Below are 12,902 nucleotides of genomic sequence, written 5' to 3'. Positions count from 1 at the left end.
AGTGTGATTGCCTATATTTGCCCAAATCAACTCACTTTTTATGCAACCATACTAAGTGCTTTCCATTAATTCAAGGTGAATTTAAACTGCCTGTACCAGGGAGACACTCCAGTTGCCTCCTCTGGAAAAAATTGTGTCTGAAGCTAGAAGGAAACATTAGCATAACTGCAGTTTGGTCACAGGAAACTTTACCAACAGTTCTTTACACCATATGGAAATGCAAAATGGGCATTTTCCACTGTGTGACCAATATGTCTGTGCCTCTTCAGCACAGACTCTCTTTATTAAATATTTTAGAAAAATACTCTTTCCGTCACACACCACAGCACATGTCATGTTTAATATCTGTGCAAAAAATGCACATTCTGCTCTGGACCACAAGGTCCCTGGAAGAGAGTTACACCAGGCTGTGGGATCTGAACCTGTGAGGTCAGCTGCCTGTCCTTGTGCTGCAGGGGCTGACCATCCTGCCATCATAGCAGAGCCTCTCCTGTTACACACTGCGTTTGCTTCAAGAAAGCTCCTCTGTCCATGTGTGAGGAGCAAGGCCACCACCGGGTGGTTTGAACAGCCCCCAGATGCAGTGCCAGGCATGCTAGCAGCAGGCCACCAGGCCAGAGAATCAGACCCTGCTCCCACTCCCACCAGGGACAAATACCTCCAGCTCCCTCCTGCAGCCTTTCCAGAGGTGAGCTGAGTGGTGAATACTCCTTCATCCTCACTATCCAAAGACGATGAAACAAGGCTGGAGCAGAAAGAAAACACGTGAAGCAACATCTATTACCAGCCATGTCCAGGAAACATAGCTGGAGATTTCTGGACCACCAGATAATAACTCAGTCAACAGCAGCAGGGCCGTGAATTACACACAGCTCTTCACCCACCAGACCAGCCTCCGAAGTCACTTTTCTGCTGCTCCTGCATTTATCCTGGTGCCATATGCTTACAGGGAAAATTACACCCTGTGTTCTGTTACAGCTACTTAGCAGTACATGATGCCCACAGCACACACTGATCAAGATTATCCTTAACCTTTTCAGTTTTCTTTCTGTAGATACTTGCAGAAAGGGGCTGGCTGAAATACTTCACAATAATGGGATTTTTGAGCAGCAGTGCCAAAACTTTTATTAAAGAACACTTTTATTAAAGTTTATAAAGAACACTTTTATTAAAGGCAGAGCACCTCCATCAAGGATCAGGTTTCCAACAGCTGGAATTACCCTTTTCTCTTCAAAGATACAGAACCTGAAATCTGAACCATGAGCAAACATCCAGGCTTTTAATATTCACCTCAAATGACTTCGTCTATCAAAGGAGTACCAGCTATCAGACACCACTGACCCAAATGCCTTTGCCCCTGCCCGAGGCATTTGCATTTCACTCACCAGGTCTTTCCATGCTTTTAAATAACAACTTGTTGGTCTACTGATGTTACCATATGAAAGAAAAGTGATGCCTTCACCAGGAAGTACTCCATGGAGCAAGCTTTCAGTGAACTGCATTATGCTGAATCAAAAGATAGGGTAAATGTCAAAGTTTGCTACAAGAACCATCAGTACCATTTGGGATTGCTGTATATAAAAGCTGATGACCTAGCAAAGCCAGATGTTTTTTTCCGCACATTGTGTCCCTCTGAATCACGAATGCAAAGTGACACAAGAGAACCTACCTGAGAGGGAAGGACCAAACATAGCATGACTCAAAGACCCAGCTCAACAATTTGTTAGCAAAAATACCATGATTGTGCTGCAAGCACTAACTTGTACCTAGCCCTCTTCTCTTCAGAGAAAACTTTTAGTATTGACCATGCCTCTGCCAGGAAGAAAAAAAAGCAAATCCACAAAATTTACAGTACCATTTGCATCCTGGCTTCTGATCTGCAGTCAAACAAGCTGCCATGTTGGCCCAGGAGCGCTTGCCTCCTTGCCTTCTTCCAGGACTAAATTCCTGTCTTCTTTCTTACCACACATTTCATACTCAGCTTCTCTTTGAGATGTCCTCTCTCTGGCCTCACCTCCATTCCAAAGCAACCCTGAGCCAGACATGCTTGGAGTATGTGACCAAAGGATTCCTTACCCCTGGTATATAAAATCTTATTTGTCAGCAAAGAGGAGGAAAAGAGGCTCTATGTAACATCCAAACAGTAAGAGTAATGCATTTCTACAACAGATCTTCTATCTCGCCACACCACAGCCTTTTACAGCATGACAGTGAACTTGGAGCTTAGGTCTTAAAAATATTTCCAGATGCTTTTATGTCCTATCCTGCAGTCTGACTTCTCCTTCCAGCAGTGGAGGGACTGGAATTTCCCTAGGAAAGAGCAATAGAAACATGCTTTGGATACCATTTCAGCACACACTGTGAAGAGTTTACAGCACAGGTCTGCAATACTGAAATAGGATGGAAGGAGATGGTACCTCAGCCTCAAGGTCACCCTAATTTTATTTTTACTTCATGTTCTTCATATCAAGAAGACATATTTAGACTGAAAGTGACCAAAGGCTAAGCTTTTTACTGAAAGAAAGTAGCATAGAGCATATTTTGGAATCGAAAAAGAATTTATTGTCAAATCTTCTCTTTTGCTCCTTTCTCAAACCTCCTCAGGACCTGTTTTTGTACTCATTGCCAAAATGAATTTCTTGTTATCCTTTTAGTAAATTAAGCATTCTTATTGCAGTAAATACTCTTATGAGCACTGGTGGTTTACTGGTTCTCAGCTAGCCCTCTGCTTTTGAAACAAAACAAAACCAAAGGGTCTGTGCTCAGCTTCCCTTAGCCCATGGGTGCCTGTCCAACATGGACTATGCTTTTAAACTATGGCTCATCTAACATCCCCAGACTTCAGACCCTGGAAACGTATGCAAAAGCTCAATTCTTAACTTCTAAGCCCTCTGAGAAGGGAGAGACTAGAGGACAGCAGAGCAAAACCAAGCATGCTAGTTCTATTATAAGTAAATACATTGTTAAGCGAAGTCTGTTTGGTCTTGCAATTTGTCTCTTCTATTCTTAGACTTTCTGAAGTTTGGAACTTTTCCATGGCTACTTTTAGCTTTAAAGACACTTCTGTTTTTATTTCATAAACCCAGCTGTGCACTATTGACTTAATTCAGCTCCAGATCTGAACTAAGAGGGCCATTCACATCAGCTGTTGAGCCCACAAAGTAAAAGAACCAAACCTTTGAAGGTGGAAATGCATGGTAAATATTTTACAGTCTCTTTCACACTTTTAATTGCCTGTCCTTCATTGCTGTGCCAGCTAGATAGTATATTTTTTTTTGTTTTGACCGCACTGACTTACCTTACAAAAATGAGGGGCTAATTACAGAAAGCCTTTATCAAGTCATGCTTGTTTTCAGTTGAACTCTAACCTGGCCATTGCTAAAATGTGGCACTACAAAGATGTAGTGGGATTCCCACAAATTGATTGGCTGTATAACGCTTGCTCCTCTGCATTTTCAGCTGGTTCTTTATCCTTGCAAGCTCTTCACTACAAATAGGACTCTATGGCTTTGTTCAAGATAACTGGGCACAAGCAGACAGAGCTGCTTTGCCTCTGGGGGAAAAATACTCTTGCCTGAGGGAGATTTTTACCTCTTCTGGAAGGAGGGAAAACCAGGAAGACTATGGCTCTTATCAGAAGTAAAAATGCAAAAATACTACAGCTCTACCTACTACTACTACCTAGCCTTAAAGGAAAGAATATTTACTATTGACAAATAAACAGGTAAGAAGCACAATTTGTTCCTTATTTCTTATGCAACAGAACAAAAAGGCTGTATGGTTGAAGCTAGTGGCTACATACAAAAGCAAACCCTAGCTACATGCATAATATTGTTCAAATTGTTTATCTAGAAGCTTTATAGAGCAGTACTACTGCTAAAACATTCAAGCTTTGCAAAATGTGCTTAATTTTTCTTTCTACAATGAGGACTACCTGCAAGAGTGGGAAAAAATAAGGCTTTACAGAGACACTACAATTATGGGAATCAGGTAGCAATGCAGAGGTTTGCTTTGATGCCAGCATTTCACCTCCGAGATTAACACACCCTCTCAAATGAGGTGGGAAAGGTCAAGAAAGAAAACAATTAAGTTTATTACAAAATATTCTAAGTGGTAGGCTTACAGCAACTGAAGTAATTTCTAGCTCAGAAATTTTTTGTAGATGAAGACACATATTTGGCATATCTAGCATATGTAATTACCCAAAGTAATTGACTAAGGTAATTTGTTGCCCAACAGTGATATGCTTCTAACCCTACAGAGACAGTAAACTGAAAACCTCTTCATTTACATCAGGCAACAGTCCCAGCATCCAGAAGAATGATACCTCTGTAACAGATGCACCGGGAGCTTTTTTACGCTGTGCAGCCCAAAAGCCAGGGATGACTAGATGCTGGTGCTGCAAGAGGCACCATCTGACTCATGCTGATGCCTTTGATGTTGTCTCGCTCGACACTGCAGTGCAAGGAATTTCAACCACCACGGTATTTTTACCATTCCATCTCACAAAACTAATTGCACGAGGGAAGAGGAAGCAAACTAAAAAAAAAAAAAAAAAAATTGTAAGGGCTCTTAAGATCAAACATCGCCATCCTTATTTAATTACTGCTGCGCGGAACGACGATTTCTTCAGCAAATGAAGGACTGGTAGTTAAGGGTTCCCTGAGGCCGTGCGCTCTCTGCCCACCCTGCCGCGCCCGCGGAGTCGATGGCGGCCGCCGAGCCGCCGGAGCTGCAGCAGGTGGTGAGACGGGGCCGGGCGGAGTGCCCTGGCTGCGGGGCTCCTGTACGGCCATGGCTCCTGCCTTCTGCTTCCCCCGTCTTTATATTCCCCTCTTCCCTGCAGGCGGAAAATCTGCTCTGCCGGCTGCAGGAGAATTTTGAGGCTGTGACGGAGAAGTTGACGCTGAGAAATATCTTCTTTGGAACGTGGGGTACCGCGGCTGGGTTTGGGATCCCGCGGCTGGGGCCCCCCGCGTACTGATGAGGGTGGGCGGGATCTTTGCTTCTAACAGCGGGATGGGCTTCTTTCTTAAACATCAAATTAGCATAGAATGTGTGACGTGGGTAAACACCTCTGACGTAAAGGCACCTGACTTCCCCCCCCCCCCCCCCGCCTGGTTATAGATCCCTTTTTCTAAGAAGGAAGTCCTAAAAAATGTTTCACTACAAGTAGCAAGGTAGTCTCTGTGCAACAATTCTGGCTTTCAAGTAAAATAAGTATTGAATTATGTGCAAAGATTCTGAAGGTGCATTTAAAAAAAGCATCCATCTCCAAAAATGCAACTCAAATGAGCCACGGTTTAAAAGCAGCTGTTGGCCTGAGTATGACAAGGTGAGCCCTCAAAAGACGAAAATCAGACCTGAAGGGGCTCTGAGCTTTCTTATTGCATGTGCTTACAGAAACTACCTCTGCTTTCTGAAGCATTTATTAATTTTTTTTTCAGAAACTTGACCTTGTTTGAGTAGCACTCATGTCCTGATTCTGTAGGTTACCTGTATGGTATCACCTAAAAGAGTTCCTCAGAAAGAAAACAATCTCTTACACAGTTCATTCATGAGTATTTGCAAAGGCTTTTGATACTAAGAATTTGAATGCTTATCTGTCATAAGAGAACGTGGGATTGTGTTCTAACAATACCACCTTGTGTGTGCTTCATCTTGCATTAACCATGAACAAGTAAAAGGCTGACATATCTGAAAGAAAGCTGCTTGTTCTTCTTACAGAAGAAAAAAACTGTAAAACTGCAGAACTCTTATTTATAGAAGTTATCTTTAACTTTTTACTGGAAGAAATGGGTGAGCACATCAGTGATCTTGAGAAGCGTGTTGCTGACCTGATGACAGAGGCTGGGGTAGAAAACAGCAATGAAGACTTGGGAGTAAAGACATTTACTTAAGTTTTTCTGTGTTTTATATATTTCCATTTAGGTTTAAGTGATGGGCGAATAATGGTGTTTACATATTTAGTAGACCTGCATTTTCTTGGATTTGAAAGTGTACTTGTCAAAAACATATTTAATATACCTTGGATTTTTTTTTGCCAAGAAACAAAGAATGCGATCACTTTCACAAAAGAAAAACTGCATCTTGCTGCGTCTGTTCCAGCTGAGTGCAATATATAAGGGGGCAGTGCTAAATTACCAAGTGTGTAAATCGAGGCTGTCCATTCATAGTGAAATGTGTGTGGCCTGAAGTGTTCCTGCTCATCATTCCGGCCCCTCAGGTATGCTAACCTGGCTGAGGATTCTTGCTGGTATAAATTTATGTACCTCTGCTTTTAAACCTGCTACAGCTTCCCAGTGTGGCTTGGAGCACACCTGTCACATACACTCACCCCAAACACAAGAGTAAATTGTTATCAGTCACTTCATAATATAAAATCATGCTACATTTCAGGATTGTTTTGGATTTTATATTTGTCTGTTGAAAATGCCAGTCCCCTCCCTGATAGATGCCTGACTCTGTGTTCTTATTATTTATGAGGCAGCACTGCTTCCCTGTTCTGTGGATGCAAGTGATGTTGTCTTCCTGTTGTTGCACACTTTCCTGATTCAAATTGAGACACATCAATTATTCTTGTCATTGGAACTTCTTACCCAGTGAAAGACAGGAATGTCTGCAAACATTCGGAAGTAATTTAGGTATCTGTTAATTCTGATGACTTTTGCACAAGGTACACAATAATTTTCAGAAATTCAGAAAGACAATTCACAAAGATGTATTTAACTGTACAGAGATCTTCCTATCTCCATGCTGAATCACATTCATTAATAAATCACTAACCTACTTATTCACTGTATCTTTGCAGCACTGAAATGAGGGTGTGTTCAAGGTAGATTAAGGGCAGAACAGCATAGCACTGACTCCAAGATTTTACAGTCAAGTGTCACACTGACAAAAAATGTTAAGGGAAAACAAATGTGTTTGTATCATGTCATAATAGAACCTGGAAAAAAAATTTAACTATTACTCCAGGAAAAAAATAGAAAGCTGGGTATGTTCATCTTAGTGGGCACTTTATTTTCTGGAGCTGAAAAAGAACTGTTGGTTTCAGAGAAGACAAAGCCATTATTTTGGATAGAAAACTATATCCTATATAGTGAACTTACCCAATCACAAATGTTTTTTCAATGTATGAAAATGTATTTAATATTAAAATAATAAGATTTATTGCCTTTTTGGCTTGTATGTTCTTAGAATAAACCATTCTGTACTAAAAAAATGGCAGTGTGTATGCTACAACTGCTCAGTTGTTGCTCTTTTCACAAGCCCACTCAAAGCTGTGCACACCATTGCAGGTAAAATCACCCAGGTATTTATATTGTGACAATTTCAGTTCTTTAATGTTAGCTATGTTGATGAAAACAGTTTGTTTTATTTAAAGACCTGGAAAAAGATGAGGAATTCTAGTTGCCAGGCATGTCCAGAAGAAATTGGTAGTCAGAAAACAGGACATCTGCACTGAAGTTAAAGTGGCTGTACACCAAAACACTCCTAGCCTTTGCAGGGAAGATTTAATCTGAAATGTAATGGGAACCTTTTACCATAAATGTGGAAACTGAAGCATTGCCAGGTTAACAGAATACCTCAGCTAATGAGGGAGAAATGCTATTACAGCCTTCATTAATATCAAGAAATCATTCCAATTAATGCTTTAATCAGTGTAGACTTGCACGTACTGTCAGAGTGGGTGGAGAGGTTGGTATGCTGGAGAACAGGCTGGAGAAGTGGGCCAACAGGACGTTGCTGAAGTTCAAAATGCCAAGTTGGGTAGGTGTGAGAGGCTGGCTGGCACTGCTTTGCAGGAAAGGCATCTGGAGGAAAGGTTGACTGCCGAGCCTTGGGGTCTTGTAGCCACTCGGCACAAAGCTCGGATAGCTGGTACATCTGAGGGTCCACCAGAAGAACAGGAGGGACACTCGGGCTGCTGAAATCCTGCTCGTTTATTGAAGAGTTGCAGAAGGGGCAGACAGGGAGACAACGAAGCAGAAGGGAGGCAGATTCCGAGAGCCCCGAAGGGCGGGGTGAGGATTCTTTTAACTGCGTAAGGGTAGGAGGGTTTAGCATTCGAGGGTACAATCGGGAAAAGGCTAAAGGGAGGGGAAATATAACATTAACCAGTGGGGAAAAGGGAAAGGAGTGTTCTTGGTGGAAGAACCAAAGGGAAAACGTGGAACAGAGAAGATTCTAGGCTAAGGGGCAGACTTGAACAATAACTGACAGGACAGGGGGAGGGTACAATTCTCTTACAAAAGGGGGTGGAGAACTCATACAACTGCTGTTTCCCATGGCAACCCTAGACTGCCTTCCCCAACCCCTCCTCCTACATCTCCCCCGTTTTTATTTATTAAATAAGCATTTCCCAACGTTTTAAGCAACATACGTCTAAACAAAAATAAAGCAAGCGAGATAATGAACATTATCAGAAAGATCCAAAAGAGTCCCCTGAGGATGATAGCAACCCACCCTGGGACACCCCATTGAGATAGCAGTTTATTCACAGGGTCTACAGTCGAGGTCTCAGTTTTGATGTCGTCAACTTGCTCTCGGATCCGCTGGATATTAGCTTGGATGGATGTGCTCTTTGATGCCAGATTGAAGCAACACATTCCTTCAAAGTCCTCACAGCCGTGGCCATGGGCAAGCAGTAAGAAGTCAATAGCAGCCCTATTTTGCAGTGTGGCGTGCCTGGTGACTTCTTCGTCCGCTAGCAAGTCGGAAAGGGCAGTGGATGTGGTGTTGGCCTGCTTACTGAGCCAACACTCAAGGTGAGAAAGCTCACTGAGGGCCTTTGCTGCGGCATACCACGGTAAAAATATGGATACCGCGACTCTCTTCGTCTTTCCCCAATTGTAAATTTTTGAATCACAATTTTCGTCGAATTGGTTATAGGATCTCTTTCTGTGAGCCAATTTATTTTCGTTTTTCCAATTTAAAATTTGGGTTTTGTTCGGTGTCAGTGTGGTAAGCTGGCCAAGGCTGCAGGGGCCTCCCTGGATTTGGGAGGGAATCCCTGCCCACACCCTGTGGCCACAGATGAGAAAAACCCCCCTGGGGAGCACCCTGGGAACTGAGGAGGACCTAGATACCATGGTCGAGGTGTAATTGCACCAATTTGCTGCATGGTATCTCCGATCGTGGGGAGATACATCGTGTCTTTTTACTTCTTGAGTACCAGCGGGGTGGAGTTTAGCCATTTGATCCCAGTCTTTCTGGGAGGGCTGGTACCTAAACCTGACACAATATGTTGCCTGAGAGGAGCCCAATAGGTCCAATTCTTGGGGCTCCTGTGGTGCATGTGGCAGAATCCTCGTCCACTCATCCCAGGTGTCCACAGGATTAGGTTTTTTTTCTGCATATGGATAGTCGTTTGGCGACAGGGGGACTCCTACCAGGCACGTGGATAACGGATTGTCCACACTTCCCATGGCCATGCAGAAGTTGTCCTGCTGCAAGGACTTCACCAGCGTGACCCATATGTTTTCTCTCGGCTATGGGACTATCCAGCTCCTGACCGGTGACAGCCAGATGATGGCGATCAGGAGCATCAGATGTTTCAGAGGTGTCCTCAAGGCGGCAGTCATCCTCAGCGTCTTGTGATAAAAGAAAGCATAACTTAAATGATAAATGTTCCTCAGTGGTCCCTCCCCAACCTCCCCCGTTTTTATTTATTAAATAAGCACTAAATAAAATTAGAGAAAAGGGATAAGGATTGAGGGAAAGGGGAGGTTAGGGGAAAGGAAAGGGCACAGGGGGCGATGGGGTAATTGGGTACGTAGAGTTCAGCGGGGGAAAGTATCTTCGGGTAATCATGACACGTGTGATGATATTGGGAGGAACGGTCTTTCTTCTCCTCCTCTTCCAGGCAGTGGAAACTCCGTCCAACGATGAGGTGTTCTCGGTGGTTTGCACCAGGGACACGTTGTCTGCTGAGCTGGCACCTCTACGAAGGGCTTGACATATTTCCACGGAATCCATATTGGTCCTTTATCTGTAGAAACACAGGCATACCCTCTCCCCCAGGTTATTAGAGGGAAAGGGCCCTGGATAGCTTTGGATTCCGGGTCCTTTATCAAGACTGGTGGCCTCTCGGCGAGTTGCGCTCTGGTGTTATTGTGAAAATGGCGGATAATAGGAGGGTCAGGCTCCCTTTCTGAGCAGTTTAAAAAATTCAGGACATACAGGACCTTACATAACCTTTTGGCTGGGCTCACTGTAATGTCCGGGTTATGTTGTTGTTCAAGGAGCCTTTTTAGATTTCTATGGGCCCTCTCTATTATCACCTGTCCTGTAGGATTGTGGGGAATTCCAGTGGTATGGGAAATTCCCCACTGTTGCGCAAACTCACCAAAGCGCTTTGACGCATAGCATGGGCCATTATAAGTTTTTATGTGAGATGGGACTCCCAACGTAGAGAATGCCATGAAAAGATGTTTAATGGCATCCCTGTTTTTTTCGCCTGCATGGACAGAGGCAAACACTGCGCCGGAAAACGTGTCAATAGAGACATGTATGTATTTCATCCAGCCAAACGGCTCGAAGTGTGTTACATCTGTCTGCCATATCTCTAGCGCTCCCAACCCTCGGGGATTTGTCCCTGTAATGAGAGAAGGGAGAGCGAAAGACTGGCAGCTCGGGCAGGTAGAAACAATGGCTCTTGCCTGTGCTATCGAGATCTTAAATTGTCGCACAAGAGCCGGGGCATTCTGATGGTAAAATGCATGGCTGAGCCGCGCTTGCCGGAGTATGTCTGGTAACGTGGTTGAAGTCGTTGCAGATATTTGTGTTGACATGGCTAGGAGGTCCTCTCTCCGATTACCTTCAGTGATCTCTCCGGGTAAATCGGTGTGTGCCCTTACGTGCATGATATGATAAGGTTGCTCTCTATGGGAAAGTAGCCAAATGAGATCAGAGAGTAAACTGTATAAATTTTTGTTTGAAACTTCTTTGAGGAGGGCACCTTTGGCCCTTTCTGCTACCCCAGCGACATAGGCCGAATCAGTGACCACATTCAGAGGCTGTTGAAATTTTCTGAATGCTCTCACGACTGCGGCAAGTTCCGCGATCTGGGGGGAACCCTCAACCAGTTGGATGTCAGACTCCCACTTCTGACTGTCCGGGTCCTTCCAAGTGATCACTGATTTGTGGGATCTGCCCGACCCATTGGTGAACACTGTGAGAGCACCTGGAATTGGTGTTTTACTTTTAAACATTCTTGGGGTCAAATGCAATGTATCCTTAAACAATTTATGCTTAGGATAGTGAACTGAAATTTGTCCGGGGTAACTGTCCAGAGCAATGAGCAAATTTTCATTAGTTTGCAACAACGAGTCCAATTGATCTAATGTAACAGGTAAGTAAATGCACGCAGGGTCACACCCTGCAAGGGTTTGGAGGCGGTGTCGTGCCTTCATTATTAAAGTGGCTAGCAATTCTGCAGGGGTCGTGATCGTCCCAGAGGGCTGGTGTGGTAGGAAGAGCCACTCTAAGATGACCAGGGGATCAGATGCTCTGTTATCCCACTGGAAGAGAAGTCCATGTAGGTGAGGGCACTTACCCAACACCGCGAAGTTCACGGGAAGGGTCCGGACCACGCGGTGTGCCTGGCGAGACTTCAGAGCAACAGCAACCAGTCCCAGGGCTTCCCGCGCGGCAGGTGTCAGCTCGCGCAGTGAGGTGAGGTCTCCATCGCCTCGAAGCAGGCAGAAGAGAGGTGACAGCTCCTCCATCGTCAGTCCCAGGAGAGGGCAGATCCAGGTGATCATTCCACACAGCTGCTGAAGGTCTTGCAGAGTCCTCGGATCCTTGTTGATGGTCAATGTCTGTGGCGTCACTGTCCTTCCCGTGATGAGGAATCCCGAGGTACCTCCATGGTGCTGAGAGCTGGATCTTCTCTTCCACTATCTGGAGCCCTGCAGCTTTGATAGCCTTAATAGTCTTGTCCAGTGTTGCCTTTAGGTATGTCGAGTCGGAAGCACAAACTAGCACATCATCCATGTAATGCAGGATGATGGCCTCAGGGAAAAGCCGGCGCACAGGTGATAAAATCTGCGCTACAAAAGTCTGACAGAGCACAGGGGAATTTTTCATCCCCTGAGGCAGGGATGTCCAATGATATCTTTTAAAAGGTTCAGCCCTATTCAATGATGGTACAGAAAAGGCGAACCTGGGAGCATCCCCGGGTAGAGCGGAATGTTAAAAAAGCAGTCTTTGATGTCTATCACTGCTAGCTGCCATTCTCTGGGGAGCATAGAAGGTGACGGAAGGCCTGGTTGAATGGGGCCCATATCTTCTATCACAGCATTAACCCTTCGCAGGTCTTGGAGCAGGCGCCACCTGTCTGTGCCAGGTTTTCTAATTACAAAGACAGGGTTATTCCAAGGGCTGGTAGAAGGTGTTAAATGCCCAAGTTTCACCTGCTCCTCTACTAATTTATGAAGCGCACTCAATTTTTCTGATGGAAGGGGCCACTGATCCACCCAGACCGGTGTGTTGGTTTTCCAGGTCAGGGGTGGGGAAGTGCGCTCTGCAGTGGCCCACACTAAAAATCCCACAAAGGGCTAGGGATGTCGAGGCGGGCTCCCCATTGGGATAAAACATCCCTTCCTAATAATAGTATGTTTGAAGAGACAACAAAAGGTCTCACTGTTGCCAATTGTCCTTCCTGACCTTCCACGCATACAAGATTCTTGCTCCTCAGAGAGTGGACCGCTCCGCCCACACCGGAGATCCTGCCGCAAGGGGGCACAAGTTCCCAGTCACTGGGCCACCTCACCTGGGGGATGATGGTCACGTCAGCTCCTGTGTCTGCCATGAGCCACATCTGTACTGACTTTCCCTGGAAAGAAAGTTTGGCATCAATTAATGGTCTTTCTTTACATACATTTTGGGTGAAGAAA

General features: G+C 44.7%; 1 protein-coding gene across 1 annotated transcript; it reads left to right on the top strand.

The window, feature by feature from the left end:
* The first annotated feature begins 4,048 nt into the window (after nt 1–4,048).
* On the top strand, nt 4,049–6,793 carry HSBP1L1 (heat shock factor binding protein 1 like 1). Its single transcript, XM_053949803.1, has 2 exons — nt 4,049–4,913; nt 5,788–6,793. Exons 1-2 carry the CDS (start codon nt 4,709–4,711, stop codon nt 5,898–5,900), a joined length of 318 nt encoding a protein of 105 aa, XP_053805778.1. The 5' UTR covers nt 4,049–4,708; the 3' UTR covers nt 5,901–6,793.
* The last annotated feature ends 6,109 nt before the right edge of the window (nt 6,794–12,902 follow it).

Source organism: Vidua chalybeata, chromosome 1 (assembly GCF_026979565.1).
Source record: "Vidua chalybeata isolate OUT-0048 chromosome 1, bVidCha1 merged haplotype, whole genome shotgun sequence".
In the NCBI taxonomy this organism is placed as follows: Eukaryota; Metazoa; Chordata; class Aves; order Passeriformes; family Viduidae; genus Vidua; species Vidua chalybeata.
Note: the sequence above shows the minus strand (reverse complement) of the source record. Positions and strands in the feature narration are given on the sequence as shown.